This window comes from Pholis gunnellus (assembly GCF_910591455.1).
Source record: "Pholis gunnellus genome assembly, chromosome: 22".
Lineage (NCBI taxonomy): Eukaryota > Metazoa > Chordata > Actinopteri > Perciformes > Pholidae > Pholis > Pholis gunnellus.
Window position 1 is genome coordinate 4,247,217 of NC_136549.1, and position 18,796 is coordinate 4,266,012.

The 18,796-nt window shown below is 40.9% G+C and overlaps 2 protein-coding genes across 2 annotated transcripts; both read left to right on the forward strand.

Annotated features, from left to right (window-relative positions):
* The first annotated feature begins 1,566 nt into the window (after positions 1 to 1,566).
* Positions 1,567 to 4,337, forward strand: LOC306713694 (fish-egg lectin-like). Its single transcript, XM_079183488.1, has 4 exons — positions 1,567 to 1,726; positions 1,857 to 2,090; positions 2,316 to 2,664; positions 3,663 to 4,337. Exons 1-4 carry the CDS (start codon positions 1,672 to 1,674, stop codon positions 3,802 to 3,804), a joined length of 780 nt encoding a protein of 259 aa, XP_079039614.1. The 5' UTR covers positions 1,567 to 1,671; the 3' UTR covers positions 3,805 to 4,337.
* A 4,868-nt stretch (positions 4,338 to 9,205) lies between these two features.
* LOC306714099 (fish-egg lectin-like) lies at positions 9,206 to 11,408 on the forward strand. The gene is made up of 4 exons (XM_079184045.1): positions 9,206 to 9,371; positions 9,502 to 9,735; positions 9,968 to 10,313; positions 10,732 to 11,408. Exons 1-4 carry the CDS (start codon positions 9,317 to 9,319, stop codon positions 10,871 to 10,873), a joined length of 777 nt encoding a protein of 258 aa, XP_079040171.1. The 5' UTR covers positions 9,206 to 9,316; the 3' UTR covers positions 10,874 to 11,408.
* Positions 11,409 to 18,796: the final 7,388 nt, after the last annotated feature.

Genomic DNA, 18,796 nt, shown 5'->3' on the forward strand with positions numbered 1-18,796 from the left:
GGAACACACTCACCAGTTAATGTTCTAACCAGCACAAAAAACAAACGTATCCTCCCATCTTAACTATGCTTTCCATCTCAGAGATCACCACCCTTCCTTTTGTTTTTTTAATGTTGGCCAGTCCAACGTGGGAGGCTGTACCACCTAGCTGGCAAACCTGGTGCATATTTGAAATGAAAGGCAACAATAATAGAAGGAAATAGAAATGTCCTCCTAGCTTCCCCGAACAGCTTGCAGAACCAGCTTTGCCTGTCATTAGCCACATAGTTTGGACCCAAGGATCGAGAAGTATCTATTTGTTTATCTATCTATCTGTCTGTCTGTTGACAGATTCTGACCCTGTGATAGCTTGGCATCTGTCCAACATGTAGGCACGAAACTTCACAAGTGTGTAGTTGAGATCAAAACGACAGCAGAATTAGAATGGGGTATAACATCTTGGTCATGATCCAGGTAACTGGCTGCAATCTCGCAAATTTAAGCTTCAGGACTTGTTTCCTTGACAACAGTTTCAGATGAACTCAAAATCCTCGACGTTCTCATCTGGATTAATCTGTTATCCTCGTGCAAAGATCGGGGCCCAGGACCCAGGAGAGCATGGGTCACTACATATTTGGTTGTTTTGTTGTTGTTTCAAATGTGAAAAGCAATAACAACCCGGCAAACATTTTCTTAAATAGTCAAACTAGACGTTGAGTCACATCATGACTTTATTTGAACCCTTCACCAATATGAAATCATTTTCTTAGGGGAATCATAATTTCATGGAAAAAGTCTTTGACAATAGGTGAAACTGAATAAACAATGTTGATATAACTACAATATGAGGTAACGGTGTTGTTAACACGTGAATTGTGTTTTGAAAGTTATTATTCTAAACACAATGTGCTATCATGTATACGGCCAGTATAGGGCCTTAACTGTAGGTCTTATTCCAGCTTTTCCTCAAGTTCCATTCAGGAACTATTTTTTTCTTGTGCACCAACACTAATCCCTTTGGCCTCCAACGCATGCACACCAGTCAGGTAACGCTATCAGTCCCTCGTCAAAGCTCTACATGGAAGCCATGCGAGTTACAGGTGAGTTCCGAAAAGACTCAAATTTGAAATGCAAATATATTCATAGAGTTATTAGCTTTGACCACTTTCATGCTAAACTACCTAACCTTGTATCAAGTAGTTAAACTAGCTCCTGCTCAAAAGACTACATCTGAGTCAAATATATCAGTCAAAGGGGCCGTTGTTCTGCAGAACCTTTTGATACATTAAGTTCATTTTGTTTATTCACTTTGTACGATTTGGAACACACTCACCAGTTAATGTTCTAACCAACACAAAAAACAAACGTATCCTCCCATATTAATTATGCTTTCCATCTCAGAGATCACCACCCTTCCTTTTGTTTTTTTAATGTTGGCCAGTCCAACGTGGGAGGCTGTACCATCTAGCTGGCAAACCTGGTGCATATTTGAAATGAAAGGCGACAATAATAGAAGGAAATAGAAATGTCCTCCTAGCTTCCCCGAACAGCTTGCAGAACCAGCTTTGCCTGTCATTAGCCACATAGTTTGGACCCAAGGATCGTATAAAAGCCAGAGAAACCAGATGGGAAGTAGGACGGCAGCTCCACACCGAGGTACACTGACTAGAGACTCACAAACACTGAGACAACATGAAAGGTGTCGTAGCCTTCTTGCTGGTGCTGTGTTACCTGGCCATCAGTGATGGTAAGTCAATGCCAGATTACATTTCATAACAAAATGAATCTTTGAAGCGGTTAAAGGTGAAATTAGATTTGTTTTTATTTTAACTGATATGTATTTTCCACTCACTACAATGATCATTTTGCCTCCACAGCCTGGAGCTGCACAGAGGCTCCGCGGCTGTATAATGTTCAACAGATTGACGCCGGGCATGGGAAAGTGGTTGCAAGAGACCAGAATTATGCGTATTTCCTGGCTGGATCGTCTTGGTACAGACTGAGCACACTCAGACTCAAGCATGTCTCAGTGGGACCTGCAGGAATCTGGGCAGTTGCCTCCAATAGCTTGGTCTACAAATACATAGCTGGCAACTTTCAATATTCCCGTGGTAAGTACTATTATTAGTAGTAGTATTATTAGCATTGTTATTATTACATCCAATACACAACAGGCTGGATGGGTTTATCTGGGCATCATCATTGCTTTTGTTTAGTTTACTGTATAATATAGCGCTCGTGCAGTACAGCACTCCTACTATGTAGAACGGTCCCCAAGTGACACTTTCCACATTTACAGTACTCACATCAAACTGACTAAATGTACTCGTCTTCAGGTCAGTCTATGCAGCAGGTGGACGCAGGAGGTGACGATCAGGTCGTGGGAGTTAATACCGGCTGGAGCGCCTACTGCCTGAGAAGTGCGTCAGCTTTGGCCTTCAGTCGACCGGCGAGCTCCCTGAGCTGGACTTCCCTGTCGAGGTCGATGAGGTACATCAGCTGCAGCCCACACAACGGATGCTGGGGAGTCGACAGGTCCTACCGGGTCTACTACGCAGCAGTGACCCCAACCACCTGCGGATGCTCTGGCTGGAGATTAGTGTCGGGCATCAGTCTGCTAATGATTGAAGCGGGGACTGACGGAAAGGTTTTTGGAGTGACCACAGCAGGCAAAGTCGTGGAAAGGTAAGCAAGTACTCACAGTCTGGCATTAACAATGGAGAGAATGATTTTGACTATGTTTGTAGATACAGCAGGGTTACAACCTAAAGCTATACACAACATTATGGTATATATAGCAAGAACAGTAACAGCAGTACACTTAAAAAATATAATTATCATTATTAATTTTGATACTCCAAAAAAATGTCTTTACATTTTGCGAATGTAGCGAGGCCTTGGGGGGGGGAACCAACAACGCCACCTGGGATATGTAAAGAAAAATATAACTACACGTCTCTGCCTTCACAGTAACCCTGCTGACAACGCCAGAGTATAACGAGGCCTTGGGGGGGGGGGGGGGGGGGGGGGGGGATTAAAGAGAACCAACAACGCCACCTGGGGACTTACACCCCAGGAAATATAAACTTAAGGACCCTAATATATGGTGAAAACCGTATTAAGGGCACACAGATTCATAACTGATATATGGACAGACACGTGTATCGTAGAAAATGAACATATTTATTATAGGAATGAATGAAAAACTATTAAAACATGCAGAACAAAGGAAAAACAGCCAAAACATGCAAAACAGAAGAAAAAAAAATTTAGGCAGCAAAACAAGCAAAATGGAGGCGCAGCAAAACAGCAGCAGGTGAACCACAGCAACAAGAGGGGACAAAAGGGGAGTGAGGCCAGGACCACAGGTGCCTTTTAAATGCTGGCACTAATTGGGGGAGGAGCCTATCCTGAGGGCTGCGATCACAACCCTCCACTTTCTGAGGAGCGTGCCCCACTACACATGCATGCGCACTAACATGATGTTAAAATGATTGTGGTGTAATTGCTGTCTGTAAGTTTGACATTATGAAAAGGCGTGATTGTAAAAGTATGGCTTCTAATTACAGCACTTAGTCAGTGTTTATTTATGAGCATAGACATGAAATCTGAGCCAAACGTGAATTGTCTCGTGTCTGCTGATGGAAACGAAATGAAGAATCTTTTTTTTTTTTTCTCAACAGATCTCTCATTTCCAGCCGTTACCCACAAGGCAGATCCTGGGTCAACATCCCAGTGTGCCTGCGAATGCGCCACCTGAGCTACGACCTCGGCAAACTTTGGGTTGTTAGCCAGTCTGGTTTTGCCATGCAATGCACACACTAGTGCTACGTGTAAGGCAGACTCCCCGTGTGCACCAATCTCCAATCTAGGGACAGGAATCTCCTTAAATTGAATTTCATCCCTATAACGTTCTATCCTTTCTTCAGATTACTCAGTATAGTACACACAAATGAATGAGCAGCATTTTATTTTTTTCTCAAGGCATCTCCGTGTTATTAGGCTACTACTTATTTTGGCAACAGTTAAAATTAAGGCTTCAAGAAATAATTGATTCTTAGAAGCAATGTGACCCTTTCTTCCATGATTCAGTATTAATGCACAAAACTCATTAATCAGACTGTAACATTGTGTTTTATGAAAAAAATAAAGATAACAATTACATTAGGGAAAATTCATTCTTTTGATTCAAACTTATTGGAATGTGAAATATAAATAGCAAATGAGAATAACAAACGAACAGTGTAAGAGTAACCTAATGCACCTTTTAAGAATGTCAGGCATGTATAACCTCCACTTGCAAGTTGCCATATTTTCTACTGTTTTCTTTTTAATAAATGATAAGTGAAGCAATTTCATCTGACTCTTTTCATTCTGCATACAAAATGTTGATGCTGGTGTGAATGTGTGATCAAACGACAAAGTAAAGTAATCCTAAACATGCAACTGTAAAGAACTGTTAGACTGCTGAAAACCTTGCATGTTTGAGTTTTTTTTATGTTTGATAGTTGAACCATTAGCTGTGTCTCAATTCAGGGGCTGCATCCTTCGGAGGACCCAGCCTTCGCGGTCTACGTGGGCCGCGTCCTTTGAGGACCGCGTAGGCTAGACCGTGCGGTCTACGAAATGAGACGGCCTAAGCCACACAGGACTTCCTGTTTGCATCAACAGCTGTTCCCGCCCCCGCCCCTCTTGCTGCTCCCTTCGCCTAAAATCCCTGCTTTTTTTCAACAGGATTATATATATATTTGTAGTATATATATATATACACATTTGTGTGTGTATATATATATATTTATAATATATATAAATACATTAAACTAAAACCTTTCCAGTATATATACTGGAAAGGATATATATATATATATATATATATATATATATATATATAAATCCTAAGGCAGAGGAAATCAATCAAGACAGTTAACATTAACAGCAGCAAAACAAATGTCAGCAAACGTGTTTGTTAACTTGCAGTAACACAATTTACACAGCAGAATATACACAAATTCACAGAAATCATTTACATGGATGTCTTATTTCAATTTAAATTAATAAAAGAAAAAGGTGACGTCACAACTGTCTTCTCTGTGACAGCAACATTAACACATGAGGAGGATCTACTGGTTGTATTATTAGTGAAGGCTTTATAATGGATGAGAGCTAATGTAACTGTAACCTTAAGTACAAGATGGTCAAATGGAGATACAGTGGGTACGGAAAGTATTCAGACCCCTTTACATTTTTCACGCTTTGTTTCATTGCAGCCATTTGCTAAAATCAAAAAAGTTCATTTTATTTCTCATTAATGTACACTCAGCACCCAATCTTGACAGAAAAAAACAGAAATGTAGACATTTTTGCAAATGTATTAAAATAGAAAAACTGAAATATCACATGGTCATATGTGACACACATGTCTTCAGTTTTCAGTTTATCCTCTGCTGATATTAGCATTACAAGGCATTAACGACAAACATTGTTAAGGAGTGTGAATAGACGGCACTCCGCTGCATAAAAAGTCTCCTTCAAAATAAAAATAATTTTTTGAATTTATTTTTTCAGGCAAAGGCCCGCGACCCACTGAAAACGGGTCCACGACCCACCAGTTGAGAATCACTGCCCTACTCACAAAACGTCAGTAAATACAATGAGGCTTTAAAGGCAAACTAGTTGGCGTGATGGCATTTTGTAGTCCAATTTAGCCACTTGTTAGCAACTACCTTTTTTAAGACACTTAAAAGCTTCAAAATTCACAAGAGGGGTATTTCTTGACATATTTTATGTCGTAGAAAACAACGTTAAAATCTCTTAAGCTTGTGTTAACCACAGACCTAATTACAGGCATCTATTCAACAGTGAAAAACATACTTTACTTTTAAGCCAGATGCGAGGGTGAGCAGTGCTGTTTGTAAAGCACTAAATGTCCTCTACATGGATCATCACATGTTGAGAGCTGTGACAAAGTGGGTGAGAACGCACCATTTCTCCCCATATTACATTCATCTAGAACTCTAACCATGCTTGTCAATTGTTTGTTTATCATACTCACCATGTGTTCCAGAGGCAAAAGGGGGAGGCACCCAACCATTACCTCTATTTATACACTGGATGATGTCTTCTGTGAAGTTATTGGGTCAGACCAAGTATGGGGGGGGAGTAGAGTATGTATAGGTAGCTGTGTAGGTTAGTTGTAATCTGTTTTACATTGTTGTGAGGGTATAGCAAATTGTAAACGATATAAAGTTGTTGGCTACCTAAAGGGGTGCTGTAAGGTATAGCTTTTGTCTGTTAACCATTCGAGTCAGTAATCGGTGTCACCTGCACTCATGGTAGGAATTAGATCCTGCTGATATGAGGCTCTATATAAAAGGAGATGACTTTGACTGAACAGGGGGAGAAGAGAATATCAGTGTCTAGCTGTGTGCATGTTACTTTATGATGAGTTGAATTTATTCAATTATGCTAAGTTAACCTTTTGTTTGCTATATGTTTGGTTACACGTGTAGCAGGGCACTTTTTGTAAATAAAACACCTTTTGTTATCGGAACAAAGTCTCTCGTGTCTGCCTCCTACCACTTCAGAAGCCACTCCGGTCAGGCTTCGCCACAAGAGCACTGACCATTTTGCCAGGTATGCAGCTTTAGCCTCAGTCTTCTAGCATGTTAGCGTGTACGTAGCCATGCAGGACATATTCAATATCCCTTCAACGGGACTCCTGTTCTACTCTTTTTCAGCTCAAATCCCATGATTGTATGCGACAGTGCTGGTGAAATGTAACACGGAATTGTCTTTGTTCCACTGTGTATCATTGGAATCAAAGCCCATGCGGGAAATATTTCATGGTTGATCAAGAAACAATTGTGAGAGCGAGATAAATAAACAAGTGACGTGAGTCACTTAGTAAACATCTTGCCAGTGCTGTCCAACCAGTCTCATTGTTTTCACCTGTCTTTCACTGCATGGCCACACTATGAGCTCACTGTCTAAAGTTGTGACCCAGCACTGTGCCGAATCTTTACTATGATTTATTTAACTAGGGTTCGGTTGAGTGTTGTTGGTAGTACTTTCATAGTGGGTTAGAACAACAGAAAGCTAAGCTCAAGAAATGGCTAATGGACTGTACTTGTATAGTACTTTCTAGTCTTCCGACACAAAGCACTTTAACACTAAATGTGTCACGCGGCATGATGGAGGACTCAAACTCAGATCAGAAGTAGAGTGAACCAGGATTTTAATGAACAGTTAAACCCAACAGGAAACTTATAGGACACAACAGGGAATCCGCGGACAAGGGGAAAAGTCCAGCACAAACGAGACAGGGCAGGCAGCCGGGGGGGAACAGGAACGAGCCAAACAGGCAGGTAGGCATGAAAGATGATCCTGCAGTGAGTGACTGAGAGACAGGGGTTTATAAAGTAGGATGAACAGGTGAGGGGAGTTGTGCTGATGAGGACGGAGTGCTTGATTGGTGATCAGAGGAAGGTGAAGGGAGATAGGCTGATGCAGAGGGAGTGACTGACAGGTAGAGTGAGGAGGGTGTGGAGCTACACAAAGACACACAGAAGGCAGAAGGTAAAGCCTAATCGTGACAGATGTCCCAAAAACAAAATAAAATATAAAAGTCTCCCAAGGGAGGGCAGAGCCACTAAACTTTTGCACTGCAAGTCTGATCCATATGAGAGGACGAAGCACACGCACGTGCACAGACATACAAAATTCACCATTAAACTGTTTTAAAAGTGATCTGGATCTGCTGTGAATCTACTACCACATCTTGTTTTCCCAAGACACTATGGTGTGATGCATGTGTCAGTGTTTACATCTTGATGCTCCATGCTGTGGAGGGGCCAAAAGGGGTGGAGGAGGAGGAGGCGGTGAAGAACTCAGAATGCCTAGTCTCTCCTGTGTGCCAGTGGGAGCCCACATGATTAAACAGCCAACCCCAGTCCAACACATCCCTGCCAAGCTTAACAAGCCAATGAAACAAGAGGGAAGAGGGGAGATAGAAAAGTCTTATCTGAAACTCAATTGTTAATATCGTCTACTCAACGTAAACGTCTGTATTTGTCTGGTTTCCTTTCCGTTGTGCGTGATGATGCACATAGCTTTCTGCTGACAAGTGAAAGCACACAACATAATTCCCTCATTACAATTGCATTATCACACAGTTTTGTGATATTAGCAATCAAGCATGGAAAATGGAGCCCCACATCAACGCAGTATTCAATACCCAAATGTCAAGTGAACTTGACGGGCAATGTTCCAAACGAATGTGACACTTCCTCTTCCTACAGCTCTGTGTATGTCTGCATGCGTTTGTCACCACACAAACGGAATAAGATGTTTTGCAGGAAATTTGTGTCGTGTGTACCTGAAGAGAATGTTCCCACAAGTGCAGTTTGAAATTCTGTAAAATACACTTATTCAGTTTCTTGCTGATAATTAGATGAGAAGACTGACACAACTCACAAGTGTGCAGGGTAAATCCTGTATGTAGATAGAGCTACGGTTAGCTCAGTTTAGCCCAAAGACTGGAAACAAGGGCAAACAGCAAGACTGGAGGGTGGATTTAATAACCTTTGGACAGAGCCAGGCTAGCTGCTTCCAGTCTTTATGCTAAACTAAGTTAACCAGCTGCTGGCTGTAGACTTATTCATTTCTTGTGTGTTTTTACTGTTTTTAATCAGGTTGAGGCCCAAATAGGCTAAAAATAAAATAAATAAATAGATAAATATATGTGTGAATAAAGATTTCTTTAGTAGAAAATAAATTGTCTCTCAATCATCTCACAAACCCCCATATTTTCATGCTGACCCTTTGGAGTGGAACATACTCCTATAGTAGGTTGGGAACATCTGGACTACCTAACCTTGTACAAGTAGTCAAACTAGCTCCTGCTCAAAAGACTAAATCTGAGTCAAATATATCAGTCAAAGGGGCCGTTCTGCAGATTTGGAACACACTCACCAGTTAATGTTCTAACCAGAACAAAAAACAAACGTATCCTCCCATCTTAACTATGCTTTCCATCTCAGAGATCACCACCCTTCTTTTTGTTTTTTTTAATGTTGGCCAGTGCAACGTGGGAAGCTGTACCACCTAGGCTGGCAAACCTGGTGCATATTTGAAATGAAAGGCCACAACAATAGAAGGAAATTAAAAATTTCCTCCTAGCTTCCCCGAACAGCTTGCAGAACCAGCTTTTCCTGTAATTAGCCACTTAGTTTGGATCCAAGGATCGAGAAGTATAAAAGCCAGAGAAACCAGATGGGAAGTAGGACAGCAGCTCCACACCGAGGTACACTGACTAGAGACTCACAAACACTGAGACAACATGAAAGGTGTCGTAGCCTTCTTACTGGTGCTGTGTTACCTGGCCATCAGTGATGGTAAGTCAATGTCAGATTACATTTCATAACAAAATGAATCTTTGAAGCGGTTAAAGGTGAAATTAGATTTGTTTTTATTTTAACTGATATGTATTTTCCACTCACTACAATGATCATTTTGCCTCCACAGCCTGGACCTGCACAGAGGCTCCACGGCTGAATAATGTTCAACAGATTGACGCCGGGCATGGGAAAGTGGTTGCAAGAGACCAGAATTATGCGTATTTCCTGGCTGGATCGTCTTGGTACAGACTGAGCAGACTCAGACTCAAGCATGTCTCAGTGGGACCTGCAGGAATCTGGGCAGTTGCCTCCAATAGCTTGGTCTACAAATACATAGCTGGCATCTTTCAACATTCCCGTGGTAAGTACTACTATTAGTAGTAGTATTATTAGCATTGTTATTATTACATCCAATACACAACAGGCTGGATGGGTTTATCTGGGCATCATCATTGCTTTTGTTTAGTTTACTGTATAATATAGCGCTCGTGCAGTACAGCACTTCTACTATGTAGAACGGTCCCCAAGTGACATTTTCCACATTTACAGTACTCACATCAAACTGTTTGCTGACTAAATGTACTCGTCTTCAGGTCAGTCTATGCTGCAGGTGGACGCAGGAGGTGATGATCAGGTCGTGGGAGTTAATACCGGCTTGAACGCCTACTGCCTGAGAAGTGCGTCAGCTTTGGCCTTCAGTCGACCGGGCTCCCTGAGCTGGACTTCCCTGTCGAGGTCGATGAGGTACATCAGCTGCAGCCCACACAACGGATGCTGGGGAGTCGACAGGTCCTACCGGGTCTACTGCGCAACAGTGAACCCAACCACCTGCAGAAGCTCTGGCTGGAGATATGTGTCGGGCATCAGTCTGCGAATGATTGAAATGGGGACTGACGGAAAGGTTTTTGGAGTGACCACAGCAGGCAAGGTCGTGGAAAGGTAAGCAAGTACTCACAGTCTGGCATTAACAATGGAGAGAATGATTTTGACTATGTTTGTAGATACAGCAGGGCTACAACCTAAAGCTATACACAACATTATGGTATATATAGCAAGAACAGCAACAGCAGTACACCTAAAAGAAATATAATTATCATTATTAATTTTGATACTCCAAAACAATGTCTTTACATCTGCATGCATGCGCACTAACATGATGTTAAAATGATTGTGGTGTAATTGCTGTATCTAAGCTTGACATTTTGATAAGGCGTGATTGTAAAAGTATGGCTTCTAATTACAGCACTTAGTCAGTGTTTATTTATGAGCATAGACACGAAATCTGAGCCAAAAGTGAATTGTCTCGTGTCTGCTGATGGAAACGAAATGAAGAATCTTTTTTTTTTTTTCTCAACAGATCTTACATTTCCAGCCGTTACCCATATGGCAGATCCTGGGTCAACATCCCAGTGTCCCTGCGAATGCGCCACGTGAGCTACGACCTCGGCAAACTTTGGGTTGTTAGCCAGTCTGGTTTTACCATGCAATGCACACACTAGTGCTACGTGTAAGGCAGACTCCCCGTGTGCACCAATCTCCAATCTAGGGACAGGAATCTCCTTAAATTGAATTTCATCCCTATAACGTTCTATCCTTTCTTCAGATTACTCAGTACAGTACACACAAATGAATGAGCAGCATTTTATTTTTTTCTCAAGGCATCTCCGTGTTATTAGGCTACTACTTATTTTGGCAACAGTTAAAATTAAGGCTTCAAGAAATAATTGATTCTTAGAAGCAATGTGACCCTTTCTCACATGATTCAGTATTAATGCACAAAACTCATTAATCAGACTGTAACATTGTGTTTTATGAAAAAAATAAAGATAATATTAATTACATTAGGCAAAATTCATTCTTTTGATTCAAACTTATTGGAATGTGAAATATAAATAGCAAATGAGAATAACAAACAAACAAACAGTGTAAGAGTAACCTAATGCACCTTTTAGGAATGTCAGGCATGTATAACCTCCACTTGCAAGTTGCCATATTTTCTACTGTTTTCTTTTTAATAAATGATAAGTGAAGCAATTTCATCTGACTCTTTTCATTCTGCATACAAAATGTTGATGCTGGTGTGAATGTGTGATCAAACGACAAAGTAAAGTAATCCTAAACATGCAACTGTAAAGAACTGTTAGACTGCTGAAAACCTTGCATGTTTGAGTTTTTTTTATGTTTGATAGTTGAACCGTTGTTTCTGAATGTGTCATTGGATATCAATATACCAGTCACTAAACCCCAAACAGCAACGGTCCAATCATAGCTTAGCAAACATATCTAACATGGTCGGCCTTTTAAGCATTGGATGTCTTCACATGTAGAAGTGCTGTGGCTCAAGTTAGAGTGATACTCTATATATTAATAGTTTCTAAATGTTTTAGACTTTCCAAAAGTGCTGTGTGAAGAACTGATTAAACCGGGTTTTGTTCTGCTTTAATGTAAACTGCAAACTTTTTGAAATATAGCAGAAAATAAGCTCTGTTGCAAATACAAGTTTTTGATATTTACACACTGTACAGCAAGATAATCTTCACAAATGAACACCACTTTTATGTTTTTTGAAGCGTGAATCAATCGTCAAAAGTAAAAAGCTAACTATAGGCTCAGGGATGTGCGGTCAGGGGAGGCAGTAAAGTAAAAAACAAATAATAATAAAATTAATTATTTATATTTCTCTACTGATCTGTGCTATAAATGTAATTTCTGTATGATTCCAATCATTTCAAGATTTCTATAATCAAAATCGTTGAATTTGCGCATGTCCCGTTCAAACAGAGAGGAGACACGAGAGGTGAGGCAGTGACGAGCTGTGCCTCACCTCAGATTGCACAATCCCTCACTAACTGGGTTGAGCGCGTGCCTTTCGCTTTCTCATTGTTTGTCACCACTGTAATATTTGTAGACACTTTTATTGTATGTCCTTTCTTTCTATAGAATAGGTAATGTATTTCACGTATGTGTAGAATCTATTTAGTCTTGCTGATCTGACATAAAACCGCAGTGAAAAAGCACAGAGGGGAGACAAACAGTACATCTGCCTCAATGAAGAGAGAGCCCACGGGTCGGGTTTATGCTTGTTCTGTATAGAAGCAAATCCAGGCCAATAGTTTTGATCATTTAAAAAAAAATGTGAACCTGAATGATCAAGTTGTGCTCTTGAACATTAAAAAATACAGCAAGGTATTAAAAATAAAAATAAGTGAATGAAAAGTTTTTTTGTGGTTGAATATCATTTTGATTGGTTCGCTTGTTCCCCTATATACAGGTCGGACAGCCGATTGGCACATCAGGACCGCTATGAGCCTCCACCAGAGTTTCCTCTGGCTTCGCCCTGCCCTGGCATAGTTCACCATCTTTCGGGTCCTATCGCACAAACTCACGCCCCACCTCCCCGAGGGTGCGGGCGACACGGACCGGTGGTGCGCCCAAAACTATTGGCTTGGATTTGGCTTCATAGTTCTGCCGCTGCTATTCTTCTACAGCCGTCCTCTCCTGGTGATTTATTGGCTTGTAATGGGCATAAGGCCTTTTCAATTTCTTTCTGGGTGAAGGGCAAATCAAGATTCTTTTGGTCTTCGTGGCCGACTTTCGGCAATTCAATAGTGGACAGAAATTCATCAATCTTAAATAGATCCTCTGGTGATTCTGATGTATATAGATTTGTATAATACTGTTTGAATGCGTCGTTAATTTCTGTTGGGTTGTGTGAGATTGCACCTGTTTCAGTTTGAATTGCATTAATTGTCCTTGAGCTTTCCTCTGTTCTCAATTGCCAGGACAGAATTTTGTGAGCTTTCTCTCCCAATTCATAATATTTTTGTTTAGTTCGTAAAATGGTTTTTTCAACTTTATAGGTATGTAATGTATTGTATTTCAGTTTTTTTGTTAACCAGCCGTTGGTAAAGTTCTTTAAACCCAGATTGTTGAAACTCCTTTTCCAATTGCAAAATATCTGCTTCTAGCTCATTTATCTCTGCCATATATTTCTTTTTGATACCCTTTGTATAGGATATTATTTGTCCTCGAAGCTTTTAGCGTGTCCCATAATATGAAACTATTGGGGGAGGAGGCGCAGTTTGTCTCACAACATTTTTTTATCTGGTCCCTAATAAACTGGCAAAAGTCTGGTCTATGAAGGAGAGTAGGGTTCAGACGCCATCTATATTGGTTTGCTGGTTTTTCTGGTATTAAAATAGATAGGGTCAAAGGTGAATGATCAGACAGCATCCTAGATAAATGTTCAGATTCTAGCTTTCTATGAATTAGCTGTGTTGACAATAAGAATAGGTCGATCCTGGTGTGAGAGTTGTTTGGGCAGGAGTAAAAGGAATAGTCTCTAGTTTGAGGGTGCATCTGTCACCACACATCAGTCAGGTTTAGATCTTTCATAAATGATAAGGTAGTTTTAGCTGCTTTTGTTTTGGATGTCGTTGTGGCTGACTTATCTAATATAGGATCTAAGCAAAAATTAAAGTCGCCTCCTACAAGTATGTTTGTTGTCCCCCTGATACCTTCATAAGAATATCTTGAATAAAGGATTCATCATCATAGTTAGGTGCGTATAAATTTAAAGTGTCCAGGGTTCAGAGTAGATTTGGCAATTAACTAGGACATAGCGGCCTGATGGATCAATTATAGTTTCTCCAATTGTCAGTGGAATGTTTTTATTTATTAAAATAGCAACCCCCCCTGGCTTTCGAGTTAAATGATGATAAAACGTGTACTACCCATTCTCTTCTCAGCTTTTTATGCTCCTGTGTGGTAAGATGGCTCTCTTGTAAAAAAGCGATATCTGTTTGCAGTTTTTTAAGGTGTGTCAAAACTCTCTTCCTTTTAACAGGTCCATTTAGCCCATTCACATTAAAGCTAACAAACTTCACTACCCTACTCATTAATACTACGTGTGGACATCAGTGTCATAGCCTCTTTGTAAATTCACTGTGCAAGAGCCAGTGTATCTCCTGTGATCAAATAAAAAAAGATAAACCAAAGCACCAACATTAACGAAGAAAACAAACCCCTTCACCCACCCTTCTTCCCCCCAAGTGCCTAATCCTGAACATTTGACACTATCTTCCCTATCAAACTGGGTTGTGCACTTTGTACTCGTCAAGTATGACATGTCTGGCTGGTTCAGAAACATACAAACCAGCCCAAGGCTCTGTCTGAGAAAGAGTTTTACAATATGTATATTATCCAATTTTAAGTGTAACAAGAAATTATAACAAATGCTAAAAACACCCTTTTCTGAAATAATTAGAACGCAAGCAGGGTGGGTTAATATGAATCCAATCTATCAGAAGTAAACTTAAACTTGAATTGCTGCCATCACTTACTTCATCACTAACAAGGACCACGCCAATAACAGTACGAGTTTCGAGGGGTTTATTGCATAATAGAATGATAGTTAGATTAAAGAAGCGGAAAGGGTCGAGGGATGAATAGATATAGGGTAGGGGTTAGGGATGTAGAGTAGAGGGATGAAGGGGAGTAAGGTAGAGGGATGATGTGGGGTAGGGATGAAGAGATGAAGGGATGTGGGGTAGGGGTCGATGTAGAGGGATGTAGGGTAGGGGTCGAGGTAGAGGGATGAAGGGATGTAGGGTAGGGATGCAGAGATGAAGGGATGTAGGGTAGGTGGTCGAGGTAGAGGGATGTAGGGTAGGGATGAAGAAATGAAGGGATGTAAGGAAGAAGAAATGAGGAGGGTTTGTAGAAAGGAGGTTAGGCGATCGATGGGGTTGGTGTCCAGTGGCTGGCAAGAACAGGGGGAATGGAGACTGTAGGGTGGGGGCTATCTCTTCGGAAGCTCTGGTGGTGCAGAGTCCCCCGTTGTTCCTGTAATCCTGCAAGACAGAGAAAATAGGACAAAATGGGGTTTGGTGGGAGGGATGTGAAGACAGAGTCGAAGAGGAAGTGAACAGGTTCGTTTTGCTTAAAAACTCTGTGCAGAGGAAATGAGCTGTGTTCTGGGCGTGGCCCTGTTCCTGAACAAAGTTTATAAAACTACATATCAACATCTATAGCATAAGAAGAGTGACGGCAGTGCTAAAGACAGGCAGCTCCTGAGAGCTGCCGCTGCGTGTCTGGGTGTCATCCACCTGTTGGTTCCGTCCGCCTGGTCCGTTAAGTTTGTCCCGGAGAGTCGCGCAGGAATGCCGCCGCTTCTTTGGGTGTTTTGAGGAATTTTCTTCTTCCATTGGGAAGCGTGATCCTCAGTGTTACAAGATGAAGCAGGGCAAACGGGATGTCCTTGGATCGATGCTCCCTCTTAACTTGATCAAACTCCTTTCTGCGTTTCATCAAGCTGGTGCTCGGGTCAGGAAAAAACAACATAGGCTTATCTTCATACATGATGGGGCCGTTGTTCTCTTTGGACCTCTGTGTGTGGTCTTGGTATTTAAGCAGGCGTATCAATACATGTTTCGGTCTCTGGCCTGCACGTAGACGGTGTGTACGAGTTTGGTGTGCTCGCTCTATGATCAGCGGCTCAGTGAAATGCTCTTGTCCGAGCGTGGCTGGGATCCACTTGGTAAAAAAGTTCACAGGGTCGTTTCCCTCGCAGTTCTCCTTCAGGTTAACGACACTAAGCTAACCAGCTGCTGGCTGTAGACTTATTAATTTCTTGTGTGTTTTTACTGTTTTTAATCAGTTTGAGGCCCAAATAGGCCAAAAATAAAAGATAAATATATGCGTGAATGCAGATTTCTTTAGTAGAAAATAAATTGTCTCTCATTAATCATCTCACAAATCCCCATATTTTCATGCTGACCCTTTGGAGTGGAACATACTCCTATATTAGGTTGGAAACATCTGGACTACCTAACCTTGTATCAAGTAGTCAAACTAGCTCCTGCTCAAAAGACTAAATCTGAGTCAAATATATATGTCAAAGGGGCCGTTGTTCTGCAGAACCTTTTGATACATTAAAACCTCTTGAACCCGAGAGTGCCCCGAATGGGTTTTTTTTGGGGGGGGGGGGGGGGGGGGGGGGGGGTGAAGAGTGTACACATGTAGTACAAATCACTTTTGAGAACGAATGAAATGATATTTTAAAACATTTCAAAAACGTACATGACGAAGAGATTCTGATCAAATGGACCATGTAACCTATTTTAATCACTCAAAAACATATATATACACAAAGTACTTCAAAGTACTACAATTACTACCACAATTTCACTTATTTCTCGCCAGGAGAAGCCGAGCAATGTTCTCCGTTATCGTTCCCAGCCGCGATCTACGGCACTTTCACACACACACTTCATATCCAGGAGCACGAGCACAACAAACTGCATCGAACTATCGCCTCCAAATTATTCTACTTTAAACCGTTGTAAAGTTACTATTGATCTGCCACAGATATCAACTCAGCCCATCATCATAAACATTGAAACGCTCCGTACCTTTTAAATGTTTCCTGGATGAAAATCGAAAAAAATTAAAAATGTATCCGTGCCCCATTTCGAAGCCGTCTCTCTGCTCGTGTGTGAAAGAAACTGAGTCCCTGACGAGCTTCTATGATGAATGAGTAATAATTTCAGTTTTGGCCAATGGGTTTGACCCATGGGGGCGGATCACAGTTTTCGATTATTTTATTGGCTTAAAATTCTGTAAACAACTCAAAGAACGAATGACTGCACTGCCCAGAGTCTTCCGGGTTCAAATCTGTAGGAATTGCGCAAATCGGCCAATCACAAGCTGTGTTAGGTTCAAATACATCACGTAAAACTGAAATTCTGACGAAAATTAGCCATATTTTACAAGTTTTCATATGGCCCAGACTCTCAAAATGATACCAAACTTCTGTATTAGATAGATTGAACACTATTAGTGATAACAGAAGTGAAATATATAGATATATAGTATTTAAAAGTACAATAAGACAGCGATATATGCGCCTTCCAAAATCAGAATTGACGTTGGCTGACCAAAGCTGACCTGTACACCGGCATTGATTTCTCAGGCATACTTCACTCTATCAAAGCCAATTTCTTTTTTTTTAAAGGACTGCTGACATATTGTGATATGATTTGGGAGAGTTTAGGCCTGCCTGTGCATCATTTAAAATCAATAAAAGTGCTTTTTGGGCACAAAAAAAAAAAAGGACCTGAAAATTTTCAATTTCAGCTGTGTGTAACATTCGTTTCAGTATTTACCAGTAACACAATGATATGTACACATATTAACAAAGCTCACATTTATTTGTGTTATTTTGCCATTTCAATTATTCAAATAGACCTTGTAGTTAGCGAGATAAGCCCCTTTGCGTAAGGGTAGGACATTTTCGAGCACAGGGCTAAAAATAGGCCTAGGGTACATTTTGTTTATTCACTTTGTACGATTTGGAACACACTCACCAGTTAATGTTCTAACCAGCACAAAAACAAACGTATCCTCCCATCTTAATTATGCTTTCCATCTCAGAGATCACCACCCTTCTTTTTTTTTTTTTTAATGTTGGCCAGTGCAACGTGGGAGGCTGTACCATCTAGGCTGGCAAACCTGGTGCATATTTGAAATGAAAGGCCACAATAATAGAAGGAAATAGAAATGTCCTCCTAGCTTCCCCGAACAGCTTGCAGAACCAGCTTTTCCTGTAATTAGCCACATAGTTTGGACCCAAGGATCGAGAAGTATCTATGTGTTTATCTATCTGTCTGTCTGTTGACAGATTCTGATCCTGTGATAGCTTGGCATCTGTCCAGCATGCAGGCACGAAACTTCACAGGTGTGTAGTTGAGATCAAAATGACAGCAGAATTAGAATGGGGTATAACATCTTGGTCATGATCCAGGTAACTGGCTGCAATCTCGCAAATTTAAGCTTCAGGACTTGTTTCCTTGACAACAGTTCCAGATGAACTCAAAATCCTCGACGTTCTCATCTGGATTAATCTGTTATCCTCGTGCAAAGATCGGGGCCCAGGACCCAGGAGAGCATGGGTCACTACATATTTGGTTGTTTTGTTGTTGTTTCAAATGTGAAAAGGAATAACAACCCGGCAAACATTTTCTTACATAGTTAAACTAGACGTTGAGTCACATCATGACTTTATTTGAACCCTTCACCAATATGAAAACATTTTCTTAGGGGAATCGTGATTTCATGGAAAAAGTCTTTGACAATAGGTGAAACTGAATAAACAATGTTGGTATAACTACAATATGAGGTTGTAACGGTGGTGTTAAAACGTGAATTGTGTTTTGAAAGTGTTATTATTCTAAACACAATGTGCTATCATGTATACGGCCAGTATAGGGCCTTAACTGTAGGTCTTATTCCAGCTTTTCCTCAAGTTCCATTCAGGAACTATTTTTTTCTTGTGCACCAACACTAATCCCTTTGGCCTCCAACGCATGCACACCTGTCAGGTAACGCTATCAGTCCCTCGTCAAAGCTCTACATGGAAGCCA